This window comes from Trichomonas vaginalis, chromosome V (genome assembly GCF_026262505.1).
Source record: "Trichomonas vaginalis G3 chromosome V, whole genome shotgun sequence".
NCBI lineage: Eukaryota > Parabasalia > Trichomonadida > Trichomonadidae > Trichomonas > Trichomonas vaginalis.
The window spans coordinates 3724708-3738013 of record NC_067207.1 but is presented as its reverse complement, the minus strand read 5'-3'; the positions used below and the strand labels follow the sequence as shown (position 1 = coordinate 3738013).

The following is a 13306-nucleotide window of genomic DNA, read 5'->3' as shown; positions in this document are numbered from 1 at the left end:
ATTAATCAAACGAAGGTAAGTAATATGGCAAGGAATAAATGGACACAAGTTGAATTTCTATTTCATATATTTTCAAAATCTTTCACGAACAAACAAATATACTAAAATTATACTCAAATCAAGCGAATTAGCTATGATTTCATATAGATTTTTATGAGAAATGAAAAATTAAAAATAAATTTTTTATAAAACAATTCTATAATGAAGTTTTAGTATAAATTCTATCTATGCTCTATTCTCAGCTGCGCAAATTTCGCATGGGCAGCCTTCTTTGTCGAAAGGCAAGCCGCATTGAGGACATTTGAAAGGAAGAGTTGGAACTGGGAGTCTTTCGGCCATTTTCTGAACCGCAAATGTTGTGGCCTCATTTCCATCTGCAATAATTGTATCGATCATTCTTTCCTCAACAATGAAGGCTTTTTGTAGCTTGGAAAGGTCTTTCTTGTATTCTAAACCACGGTGTTTGCAGATAAATTCTGTTTCAGCGGTTAAAATTTGGCGAGCTGGACGAAGAATTGGAATTCCAGGATAATTCTCAAAATCATCTGTAGAAATCCAGTAAAATAAGTCTGGGCGGCCTTGTGATAAGCATCCCATTGACTTTAATGCAATAAAATCTGTGTTATCGCCAAGAACAACGCAATTAAAATCATGTTCACGTGCATAATCAGCTACATTCTTTACAGTGAACTTGTCTATGTGGTGAAGATTTGGAATTTGCAAATCCTCTGTTGAAATGGCTTCGATCTTCTTGACAAATGAAGTTTTGCTTGTTCTTGTAACATCAATACGAGTTGTAAGCGTATTGTATGCAAACATTGAACTTGGACCACCTGAAACTGCAACTAATACATGGACTGGTGGTGGAATTTTAACAATCGCCTTTTTGAAGAGGTTCATAAATGAAATTCCTGCCTGATTGCATTGGCATTCAGCGCATTTAGTTACACCCTTCCTCAATGTGTAAACAGTTTTGGTTTCTTTACAGCCACAGCATTTTCCTTCCATTCTCTATTTGAATGGGGAAAAAATTCATTCAAAAAAAGAATTGAAAATCTTGCCGGTGGCAGAATTAAAAAACAAATTCGAAGTGAAATTCATGTTCAAATAACCATTACAACAGATCTTTTTGCTTTAATTGCAATTCGAATCTCTAATCTAGAACTCAATCAATGATAGAGAGGTCTTCTGAAGAGTCCACTAGCAAAGAATCTGAAGATGTTTATAGTACTTCAGTATCTTCCTTTATAAACAATGATTATCAAATATCAAATTTTTTTTTCACATAAGATAGAATGAGATATAGTTAGAATTAAAGCCATATAGTTAGAACTTATTGTTTCAACACCTTATAATAGAAGAATTTAATATATAGGGAAACAATCACCTTAATTTCAATTTTCAAAGACATTAATTGTAAAAATAAGAGTCAAAACATGAATGTTGTAAAGAGTAGCTACATATATCTGAAAGAAAGACTCATCGTCAATTTTCTTATTGTAATCCAAATGTTCAAAGAAAAATAAACCGTAAATCTTATTAATTGAGGTTCATCATTTTATGTATTTATCATTTCATTGATAAAACTAGGAAAATTGAAGAATATAATTGTTTTTCGAAATGAAACAAGTTTTGTAGGTAATTTCCATACGAAAAAAGGACTAAGTTTACTCGAAAGCTTACAAAGGCATTCAAAAAGCATCCAAATAAAATGAATGAATATTTACAGACTTATCCAAACTTAAAGATTAAAAAACAATTGATATAATGAAAATCAGCAGCTAATATGTAATTTAAAAGCAGACGGCATTTGGTTCGAACAGAAGCCAATCGTCGTCAGAATACTCTGCTATATTAGCTAAGCGCTTGATAATCTTATCAACGTTATTACTTCTTTCTTGGAGGTCTTTATCTTCAATCTCCTGTGCACTTTGAGCTGTTTGGCTGAGTAAAGATTCTTTTGTTATATTTCTGCGCTTTAATACCATCCATCTGCTCTTAACGCTAATATCAGTTCTGTTGTTGAAGCGCTTGGATATCTGAACCCACTTCGCTCCGAGTTCTTCATATAACGTCAAAAGTTGAATGTCTTCAGCAGGAGTAAATGGTGAATGGTTTACTTTTGGTGAAAGATAGTTTTCCCATCTTTCGCGGCATTGGCGAGGATTTCTTGTTTCCATTTTTTGAGAAATAAGGTTCCAGTCGGTTTCACCGTATGTTTCGACGAGGGATTTGAGTTTGGCATCATCTTCGACTGTAAACTTGACTTTTGGGTGTGCTTTTCTTGGAGTTTGGAATTGGAGTCTGAAAAATTGATCCATTAAAAATGTCACGTTTACATTCAAAAGGTGACATTATCCAGGACGATATTGATCCAATCCTGATAATGATAAATCATATGGAAAGTGTTAGATATTAATACAGTTGATCTTGCTATTATTTGATTTCACGTCATTTTTCGGTACTTGGCAAAAACTAAAAATGTCAAATGAAATCAACAATACATGATATAAGATGCATTTTTATTAGAAATAAAAAAAACTGTTATGATTTTCAATATCAATTTGAACGTTTTATCTGATCAATTTTCTTAGCTACCATCTTATTTTCTTAGTAGATATAGCATAACAAGGAATCAAAATGTTCATTTTATTTGTCAGTTTGAAATTTTAAAACATTTTTATCCATAATTTCCTTTCGGTTTTCTTGATATCGTTTCTTTTATTCTTATTCATGAATTTTGAAAAATGATCCCTTAGCATGTACCAACTCTTTAAGGGAGGCTTCCGACCAGAAAGCCCTCTCAATTTTTTGTGATGTTTACACCAAAAGTGAGATTCGTTAAGCGTTTTTCTCGTTGAATATTGAGTTTCCCGGATTTTAAGTTATTCATAAAGCTCCTCTATATTATACCCTATCTACTGATATGATTATTTTTGAAAAATCTCTTAAATCGACCTGCACTGAATTTTCTAGGGAAAATTCGAAATTTTCTAGGCGTTTTCTGTAACGTTTTTTACGGAATAAAATCCAAAAAATAATTTTTTGAAGAATCATTTGGGTAGAATACTTATCGAAAATTATATTTATTATAATTTTGGTCGATAAAAATAAGCGGATTCAAAACTGGCAAAAACCCTTTCGGCAATTTGGAGAGAGGGTCAAAGTTGCTATTTGTCACTTTTCCACAAGAATATAATGGGGAAAAAGTTATCATATAGTTGATCTCATTCACTGAGGTGAGAGATGCATGTAGTGTAATGTGATAAACAGTGTGATTGCTGCTCTACGTCCTAGGTTCGAGATACATTGGCTTAATTTTTTCTCTTTTTTATTGACGTAAACTATTCAATTTTTGTGTTCTCCATTCAAATTTCAGAATTTTTTTGCAGATTTCACGCTACATTCGAAGTTACCTTTTGTAACAACCACCACTGCCTACGAAAGACGAAAGTGTGTCACGATTTCACCCGGAAATCCGACGGTTGTTTAAGAGTATGCACTTTTGTCACCTACTCCGGCAATTTGTGGACGATTCCGAACCCCCTCATTTTTGAAATTTAATAAGAAAAATAGAATCTTTATTAAATATAGATTTTAAAAAACTTGGTTATAAATTACAAAATTTTCTCACTTGGGCTAAAAAGTGACAATTTGGTCGGAAGCCACCCTTAAGGGTGCACACGAGAGGATCATGTAAACTTCAGAATTTAGAACCTTATTTTTAGGCATTATCTTGGCTACCTATTTAGGCTCGAAAAGCAAAAAATATCAAAAAATACAACTTGACTCCATTATGACCCTTTCATGGAGGTAGTTTTTATCCGCTAGTATTTTCCCTTTGAATCTCTTTACAATTCGAAATCAAATTCAAACCTCAGTAGAAGAAAGGAAGAATCGACTTACTACGGTTGTAATACGAATAAATACATATATTTAATTATTTTTATTTACATAATAATTGTTTGAAGCTCATATTCCGTCAAATTTTTAAATAAAAACATTAAAATGTTGAAAATGTTCATATATTTTAATAGGGTTTTGGCACTTTATTGAGGAATTACTACATACATAGTCGAACTGAACTTGATATTTTGAAATTTAAATTATTTATCAAAATTAAAATTTAACTTGAAATTTATAATTATTTAGTCATATTTTGCATAATTCTAAGTAGATTTTGTAAAAAATCAAGAAAGAAAAATTTTAACGTGCTTTATTTTTTCTTTTTTATAATAATACATATTATTATATAATTAACATATTCATAATGTTTCACCCTTTCAAAAATATAATCCTCCTCCTCTCAAATAAACGCACATACGGGTGGCCTCTTTTTTCAAAAAATTAAAATTTGAAATTTTGGGCTCAAATATTAGAGATTTTTTCAACCTTCAACGATATATGTTGTCTATATCAGACCTCCTTTCTTTTTGATACTTAACATTGTTCCTAAATCTTAGCCGTTAAGGCTGTTCTGAAAGTATTTTTTTTTTCGAAAAAATTCGAAAAAAATTCTTAAAATTCAAAAATCCCTTAATTCCTGAGGATTTTGGAAAAAAGTTTTTACATGAACATGTGTATATTATATGAAGTATATTGATAAGGTAAAAATCAAATTTTATTGCATATTCATCGAGAAAATAAACTAACGAATCCCTCAAAATTGAGAGGGTAATCCTCCTCCTCTCAAATAAACGTACATACGGGTGCACCCTTAAGTACTTATTTGCGTTTTAATTTCAAAATTATTTCGAACGCACAAATTTGCTATCCGTAATCAGTATTCACCCGCTCATATATGTTCGACTCCACAAAATTTATTTCATTCTAAAGCGAAAATATCTGGGCAAATTGAAGAAAATTAGAAAATTCCACAATCAATCAGTATATTTGGGAAACCAAGTAGCCTTTCCCAGTCCAAAAATAATTGATTAAATATACATGTAATATAGTACCCATTTGAGAGGAAATGATTTCATTTGAAAACAATTATTAATTACAAAGGTTTTCTGATTAAATATTGCAAAATAATGATGAGGATTGGAGTCTTACTAAAAATTCTATTAGAACAACTTTAAAATTAAAGCCAAACATGTTATTTGACAATTTAATACAAATATCCATTAATTGTCCACACCTGTGCAAATAATAAATGAACCTGAATTGAAAATGTAATTCAATAAAATAGGAATTAATTTTTGATATACTTACTGACATGAATGCAAATGTTATGCTTTAAATCGTTTAAACTCAATCCTTTGCCACGGATTACATATCGTACAAAAACTATTAGAAATGCATTATGGGTACATGTACTTGTTTTACTCTTCAAATATTCAAGATTGAATGTGATTTTTTCTTCTCAAAACAACGTTACAGTAAATTTTCCATATTACCAAATATTAGTACTAGCCAAATTATTTTCCTCTTCAGAAAAAAATTGAAATCAAATAATAAAAAAGTACGTTTTAACAATTGATCTATATTACTTGCAGTAATCATTTTTACAAGAATATTTATGATTCAATGAGAAACATTTTTATTTCATTATTAATCATATATTGAAATAAGCAATATTTAACTAAAATTTTCGGGAATTGTAATAGTTATTTATTCTATAATTTACATTCTTGTCACAAAAAATTGAATGTCTTAATTTTGAATGAGCTTTACAATTAATAATCATTACAAAAAAGAATCACAATTATCAATGAAACGAAACAGAGAGGCACCTAGAAATAGGTTTGTTAGACAACCTTCTGGTCCTAAGAATACGTTCACCGCAACTGAAGATGAAACACTAAAAAGTCTAGTTGCGAAATATGGAACTGATGATTGGGACCAAATTTCTGATATTATGGAAACTAAAAATGCTAGACAGTGTCATGATAGGTGGTTCTACAACTTATCCCCGAAAGTTGTGAAAACGCCTTTTACTGTCGATGAGGATCAAAAATTATTGAATTTAGTTTCAAAAATTGGTCCTCATTGGGTAAAGATCGCTAAGCATTTTCCTGGTAGAACAGATACGCAGATTAAGAATCGGTATAAAGTACTTAAGAAGAAAAAAACTTCTCCTAAGAAAGATCCTAAATCAGATTTAAAGTCGAACTCAAAAAATCCTATAAATGATGCAAAAACACCGAATGAACAAACAAAAACATCCACGCTCGATCAGATTTTTGCCAAAATAGATAATCATTTCGAGAAGGACTCCTTTAATTTGTTTGATGATCCATTTTCTATCGAATAGAATTTAAATTTAATTATCAAAAACGATTAGCTGCCGTTAGCAGCACGGGAAAAGAGATTAGTTGACAAAATAGATAATTGTAATAAAAGCAATATTAGTAATGATTGTCAAAATTTGTTTGAAATGTGACAACGGTTTGCGGTTTGACATCTTATTTGTTAATACATTTCAAACGAATTTTGACAATCATTACTAACATTGATACACTTCCAATAATTACATTGTTGATCCACTTCCATCACTAACATTGTTGATTCATTTCCAGTATTTGAGTTGCTTATCCACTACTATTATTGACGTTGTTAATTTACCTCCATTAATTGCATTGTTGATCCAGCTCCATAATAAACATTGTTGAACCATATCCATAATAAACATTGTTAAGCCATTTCCAGTATTTGAATTATTGACCCACTCCCATTATTAATATTGTTGATCTACCTCCATTAATGTTAAAATTGTTGATACGCATTCCTTAATATATTTATTTTAATTTGTTGTTAACTAAATAAAACCTCCTAAATAATAACTAAAAGAACCTGCATTATCTCTGAATATACTCATTTTTAATTAAATACTTATTATTGTGATTATTTATTTTTATATTATAGTTAAACCTAATTAAATGAACTCACAATACATTAAAACACTTTATAATTACAAATGGATAATAAATTATTGACCAATTCTCATTTCTAAGTAACGAAATCAAAAATGTGAATTATATCAATATGACACTTTTAACCTTTTTTAATCCGAAAAATCCAAAATACAATTTATACACATATTTAAGCAATATAATTATATATGTGATGATAGATCTCCATGATCAGAGTTTCGAGTTTTATTGAGTATTCATTGGACATCAAAGTTGAATCAAAGCAGCAAAAGTGAAATTTTCCGAGGAAATTTTGATGTAGCGAATTTTTTGTGTGAGCATTAATAGATCGAAATCACAAGAGAATATAATACCTCGCTACATATACTATTATATTATCATGTGAAATAAGAATGTTGAATCAATATCAACTGAGATATAATAGTATATAAAAAGTATTTTTATCATAGCTAAAAAAGAGATTTTTCACATGACAAAATTCTCAATGGAGAAAAACCATCTATATCCTACATATAACGTATAACGCATTGTTTTATACTTAAACACTTCTCTATGGATATATCTTGCGTAACATATATCTATCAGACTCGCTCATTTATTAAGCTATTAATAAAAATAGTATTCCATGAAAATCGTTTTTCCATTATATTATCCGTGAAATGCGGTGTAAACTTCACAATTCTCCGCTTCGGACGGAAAGAATTGTGTAGCCACACACACTTGTCATGCATAATTGTGTATTAAGCAAAACGAAAGCATTCACGATACAAATCTGTTAATTATGAATACTTTGATTTGACATTGAATATCTCATATCGAGATTTGAGATATCAAAAGCAAATTTTGATTTTTTATTATACAATTTATATTTGTAGTCTAATTATTATAGATATCATCAAAATATTGTGAAAGCACAATTTTTGGACCAGAAATTTTATAAAATATTCAAAAGCTCAATTTTTCGAAAGTATTAGATAGCTATTATATTTGACATTGAATGCAAATATACTGTATGTGATTTTTATGAATATTTGTATTAGATAATTTGCGATCTGAAAAAAAAAATTGAATTTACTAATATTTGTTCTATTTATATAATATACTCGGGCATTATATTATGATTAGAATACAATTGCTAAAATCGAGTCTAATATTTTAGAATATTTTTTTAAGATATTTGGGATTGAGTATTCATACTATGTGATTTTCATAACCAATGAATGTGCCCTACAGTATAAGTAAATATAAGAATAATTTTTTTCAATTTGATATCTTTTTTTAAAAAAGTGTGATTTTCACAAAAAAAGTGTTATAGTAGTAGGATTATAGTCCATACAATACTATTGTAATCTCTTTTCTCGAATTTAATTTTTCAATTAGCAATTCGAGAAAAAAATATTACTTAAAGGACGACTTATCACTCCGAAAAAGACCAAAATTAAGGACGTGATTTTTTTGAAAGTTCGCGATTTTTCAAAAAGTCGCAATTTTTTCCCGAATCGCGATTTTTTAAAAAAATCGAAATTTATCGTTCAAATCGCGATTTATTAATAAATCGCGAAAAAATTCTGTTCGCGATTTTTTAAAAATCGCGATTTAAGCTAAAAATCACAATTTATCATCAAAATCTAGATTTAAAAATTCGGTTGCGATTTTGCCTATTCATGTTGACAAAACTTTCGAACCGGAATTTTTAACACAATAGCATTTGAGATCTTGGTCTTGTTTTATCACAAAGAATCCAAGATATTGAAAAAAAACTAATAAGAAATAATTAACAAACAAAGGTGACCAAACTATTTTTTGAAAGTCCGCCATAACTTTAATGGTACTATTTCAGCGTGTACAATGAATACAAAAATTCTAAGAGTGCCACATAAAATAGTACTTTAGACTTGAGTTAATGCTACCAAGCAAATGTTAAAAAGATGACTTTAGTGTTTTGATAATCAAAGATTAAAATCATTATTGTCTAAATCAATAATCATAACGACAGAAGTTAATGTTTTTTCATAAGTGCTTTAAATCCACTTTTAAAAGTATACCTCAAAAATCAAAATATCAAAAAAAAATTGGCCGATAGGTTTGGCTTTAATTTTTGTCTGCTTTTATGATTTGATATGGATGTTATAATTTTAAAAGTTGAGCCAAATTCACCAATAGATTTTTGAGATTTGCAAATACTCAATAATTTTCAGCGTGTTATCTTTTATTAAAAGAACTATTTGGTTTCAGTATCATATAAATTGATATTTACTTTCTATTTAAACCTTCATTTAGCTAATGATTTAATAATACAGATTTCATCTAGTCCTTATAAGAGAATTTTGAATTTGTTATAATAAAAAAACAAACAGATATAGCTTACACTTCTATAATAAAGATACCTTTTATAGAAATCAGTATGAAATGTGTTTTGGCTTATTGGAAGCATATCAGACATAATCGCCATAATCAAAAAATCTATATACCCAATAAATAATAAATTTGTCGATATAGATTTTCCATAAAATTAGTTTTTAGTCTGATCTTAAAATAAATTTAATTTTTTATAAAAAAAATCACATTTAAAAGTACCTTTTTAGTAGCTCGAAATCCTGTTGGTGGATTTCGGGCGTACTTCAAAATTAGCTTTTCTTCTACATATGCAAGCTATATTTTAAATATGGAGCAAATCGGATCGGCGAAAGGAGTTTAGTTACCTTTTAACAAACTGAATTGAAATATCTTTCTGGTTTAATCCGTGTCAATTTGGCACTTTAGAAGCGTAATTATCCAAGATATTGAAAAACAGGATACAACTATAGTAATTCAGGAATTATGTTTCGATTTGCACATAACTATAAGAAAAATCCCAAGTTTTGTATATATAAAACGAATATAATCAGTATGAACAGTATCACAGTTAAGATAAGATTAGATAAAATAGAAGTTTGAACAAAATTTGTTCATTTTTCTTGTTGTATCTTAATCTATCTTCTATTGCGATAGTGCACATACAATTCATATGAATTTCTATTTATTCTTAATATAGCGAAATCAAATATAACGTTTTGATATATTTTATATCTTGACGAGGCCAAAAATGTGCAATTATAACTGTCCAAATGGCAGTTTTCGACAGAAGGATGATGAGCTGATTAATTGAATCATATCTATTCATTTGGGTTAAAAAAGGTGAAATCTTTTGGTTTCTTCAGAATCAAATTATTTTTTGAATTTTAATGAAATTTTCCCTATTCTTCTTATATATTGAACATAAATTTTCATTTTCAGAAAAATCCAATACCGAATCAATCAAAAAGCCGAAATTAGCGAAATTCAAAAATAATAATTCATTAGATATGGATAATCTTTGTTGATAGTTTGCCCAGATAACGGACTTATTGAAAATTTGCCACACTTTAAAAATGTTATACTAACATAATATAAAAATAGTATCAAAATGTACCCCTTCACAAAAATTAATTTCAAATCAAATGTAAGCTTTCAATTTATAAATTCAATAACAGTTTGAATTCATGTTTCATAGAAATCAATAGTTTACATTTCTATTTCAAACCAATGACTTCTCGCAGATCATCCAGTGCAACATCATCTCGGCTTGATCAGCATCCAGAAGTTAGGAAGAAAGCGTTGTCAGTTAATTCTTTCGCTCTTAAAATATTCCCATTCTTCTCCGTACTACAAAGATCAACGTTTTCATATAGGGCAATCACATACATCACGCTTCTATTTGCAATAATTCAGCACATTCTCATATCAGTTTTCCCCAATCTATATGCAAACTACCAGATTGACCAAATTATAGCGTCTATCTTTTTGTTTTCGTATCCATCATACAATACTACACATATTACTTTAGAGATTATCGTTATTGCAGTAGGATACGTAGCCCTTTTCTTTTTCATTGCAACTGTTATTAGATACAAATTAAAAGGTACAATAACTAAGGTCGAAATAGCCGCTATGAATATAATAATGCATTTCTTCATACCTCTTGTGATTCTTCCTTTATCTTCAAATGCCGGTTCCATTCTTACAGCCATGATCAATCAACTTGCGTCAACGCTATCAACAATAGTTCTACTTTTACTTACGTTCATCTTGTGGGCTTGTTTCATTGGAATTTTTTACTTTTCGACATTATTTTCTTCCAGTACAATCTTTTTCCATGATTCTGTATGCGTTTACTTCGAATCCAAACCGATCTTCTTTACATATCTCTTTAATTCTTTCTTAGCTTTTTTGATCTGGATTTCGAAAGATTTTAATGTCAATTTTCCATATTTCGTTGGAGCCCTCAACATCGTTTTAGACTTATTTTTGCTCTTCCTCATATTTAATTTCCCATTTGCGTACTTATACGTTACAACTATTGCTGCGGCCACATTAACAAGTTGCATCTTCGGTTCCATCGGTTTCTTTATAGGCGGAAATCTTGGTTATCTAAGATATGTACTTGTTTTGGTTTCTTTTCTGATCAGTTCCATAGTTTTCCACATAATTCTCAAATTTGTCTCCAAAAAGATTATCCGAAAAGAAGAATTTGTTAATGACAGGCTTGCCATAAAGCAACTTAGATTGGCCGTATCCCAAAACGATCCATCTTTTATCTCAGGCAAAATTATTGAAATGATTGTACAAGGAACAAACAATTACACGGTCAGATTAGAGGTTGCCAAGTTTGTTTGTTACTTCCAAGAGCTTCAACCACAGTTTACAGCCCAATTAGCGATGCTTAGAAACGCAACAAGTTTGTCGATGTCAGAAAGTTTTCTTTTTTATCAACTTAGAATAGCAGAGACCGGCAGACAACCACTTTGCACAGTAGATGAGTTGATGCCATTGAGAGATGAAACGAAGAAACTGGAAATGACAATCAGAGCCGCTTGGAAATACATCCAGAATAATAATGATTTCTTCGCACCTTCGATTATGGAGCCAATCAACCGTCAAAAGGAAGATTGCATGGGACATTGACAAGATGCACTCACGAAGTATCCAAGAAACGCTTTGTTGGCTGAAGAATACGCTCACTTTTTAGTTGAATGCAAAAGTGACTTTGACAATGCTGCTTTTTGGCATTATTCAGCTCTACAACTACAAGATGGTAAAGTATATAGATACGATACTGCTTCCCTTAATTTCCTCCACATTTTCCCTGAATACGCCGCAAAAGTTATCTCGAAATCGAACATTTCAACAATGGATGATTTAGATGTCAAAGCAAAAGAAGATGCTTTAGGACAATTAGTTGAACATCCAAGATTAAGATTGGAATATCAACGTGCTATTTCTAATCATTTAACATTTGCTTTACCTTTGATTTTGGTTTTGTCAATCATCAAATTTTTGGCTTTTTGGATTCTTTGGACAGTTTTGGCCATGTATTTTACAGGTTTGTTTTCTGGTACAGTTACAAGAATACATTTGATAAAGAACACATCTGATATTGGTGAAGCAACTACATTGGCAATGCTAAGTTTTGCTTTTTGATCTTGCAAATGCGAATGGAGCTGTTGAAGACATTTATGAAATGGATGAAGCAATAGGAACAGACAGAGTAAATCACACAAAATATATGATTGATCCTAATATGTCTTTCCTTGATCTCGCGCATGAAATAACTGAAGAAGGAACAAATATAATGACAAATGTTTATAATGGAATGATAAATGAAATAATTGATAATGAAGATTTAACGGAATCAATTAATTTCTTGTTTAATCAAAGCTTTAATATTTCTTACACAAATGCTAGTTTTGGCCAAGTCGATGCAGGTCAAGAATCATTGGCATTCATCATTGCTGAATTCCTTACAAACACTCATGTAATTGCTAGTACAGAAAGCAACACAATTACAAGAAATACAATGTCTTATGACAGTATATTTTTCTCTTCAACAATTGTTGATAATATTTTTAATTTTTCAAGAACATTTGTAACAGATGTTTCTAATTCTGTTGGTACTTTTCATTTAGAATCTTTTATTGTTATCTTCATTGTTTATTCAGCTTTCTTTTTAATTAGTGAATTAGTTTTAGTTCTATTGTTTAATTCGAAAATTTCAAAAACAGTGAAAAGTTGTAAGAAATTCCCTCCTGAAGTTTTTGATGCATGTTCATCAAATATTTTCATTGCACAGATATCAACGGATGCTCCTAATTTAGCTGCTTCTATTTCGAAAACAGAAAGATCAACAGTTAAAACAACTGTTTTGTATTTGATTGAAATGTTTTTGACTTTGTTTTGTTTAGTTTTCATTGGTTTGTTTATTATGAGAGTTAGACAGAATCAAAGAATTATCAAGGCTTAGGAAATACTTTGTTAGAAGCAACAATAAGGAAAGTTAAAGCTGTTGAATCTATTTATACTTTAGTTGTTTCAAATGTTTTCTCTAATTTCAGAAACAACATGAATATAATGAG

At 29.8% G+C, this 13306-nt stretch overlaps 6 protein-coding genes across 6 annotated transcripts, besides 3 other annotated features; 4 read left to right on the top strand and 2 right to left on the bottom strand.

Moving 5' to 3' along the window:
* Positions 1-167: 167 nt before the first annotated feature.
* Positions 168-1018, bottom strand: TVAGG3_0273740 (cytoplasmic tRNA 2-thiolation protein 2 family; the record flags this gene model as incomplete). Its single annotated transcript, XM_001579778.2, has 1 exon — positions 226-1008. The coding sequence occupies one exon, from the start codon at positions 1006-1008 to the stop codon at positions 226-228; it is 783 nt and encodes a 260-aa protein (XP_001579828.1).
* Positions 1019-1672: 654 nt separating this feature from the next.
* On the bottom strand, positions 1673-2331 carry TVAGG3_0273730 (RNA polymerase II transcription regulator recruiting protein; the record flags this gene model as incomplete). Its single annotated transcript, XM_001579779.2, has 1 exon — positions 1794-2321. The coding sequence occupies one exon, from the start codon at positions 2319-2321 to the stop codon at positions 1794-1796; it is 528 nt and encodes a 175-aa protein (XP_001579829.1).
* A 1157-nt stretch (positions 2332-3488) lies between these two features.
* Positions 3489-3518: a mobile genetic element.
* A 157-nt stretch (positions 3519-3675) lies between these two features.
* Positions 3676-4717: a mobile genetic element.
* A 751-nt stretch (positions 4718-5468) lies between these two features.
* TVAGG3_0273700 (RNA polymerase II transcription regulator recruiting protein) lies at positions 5469-6970 on the top strand (the record flags this gene model as incomplete). The annotated part of the gene is made up of 1 exon (XM_001579780.1): positions 5666-6256. The coding sequence occupies one exon, from the start codon at positions 5666-5668 to the stop codon at positions 6254-6256; it is 591 nt and encodes a 196-aa protein (XP_001579830.1).
* A 1688-nt stretch (positions 6971-8658) lies between these two features.
* Positions 8659-9581: a mobile genetic element.
* An 858-nt stretch (positions 9582-10439) lies between these two features.
* TVAGG3_0273680 (uncharacterized protein) lies at positions 10440-11858 on the top strand (the record flags this gene model as incomplete). The annotated part of the gene is made up of 1 exon (XM_001579781.1): positions 10440-11858. The coding sequence occupies one exon, from the start codon at positions 10440-10442 to the stop codon at positions 11856-11858; it is 1419 nt and encodes a 472-aa protein (XP_001579831.1).
* A 36-nt stretch (positions 11859-11894) lies between these two features.
* Positions 11895-12374, top strand: TVAGG3_0273670 (uncharacterized protein; the record flags this gene model as incomplete). The annotated part of the gene is made up of 1 exon (XM_001579782.2): positions 11895-12374. The coding sequence occupies one exon, from the start codon at positions 11895-11897 to the stop codon at positions 12372-12374; it is 480 nt and encodes a 159-aa protein (XP_001579832.2).
* A 40-nt stretch (positions 12375-12414) lies between these two features.
* Positions 12415-13194, top strand: TVAGG3_0273660 (uncharacterized protein; the record flags this gene model as incomplete). The annotated part of the gene is made up of 1 exon (XM_001579783.1): positions 12415-13194. The coding sequence occupies one exon, from the start codon at positions 12415-12417 to the stop codon at positions 13192-13194; it is 780 nt and encodes a 259-aa protein (XP_001579833.1).
* Positions 13195-13306: the final 112 nt, after the last annotated feature.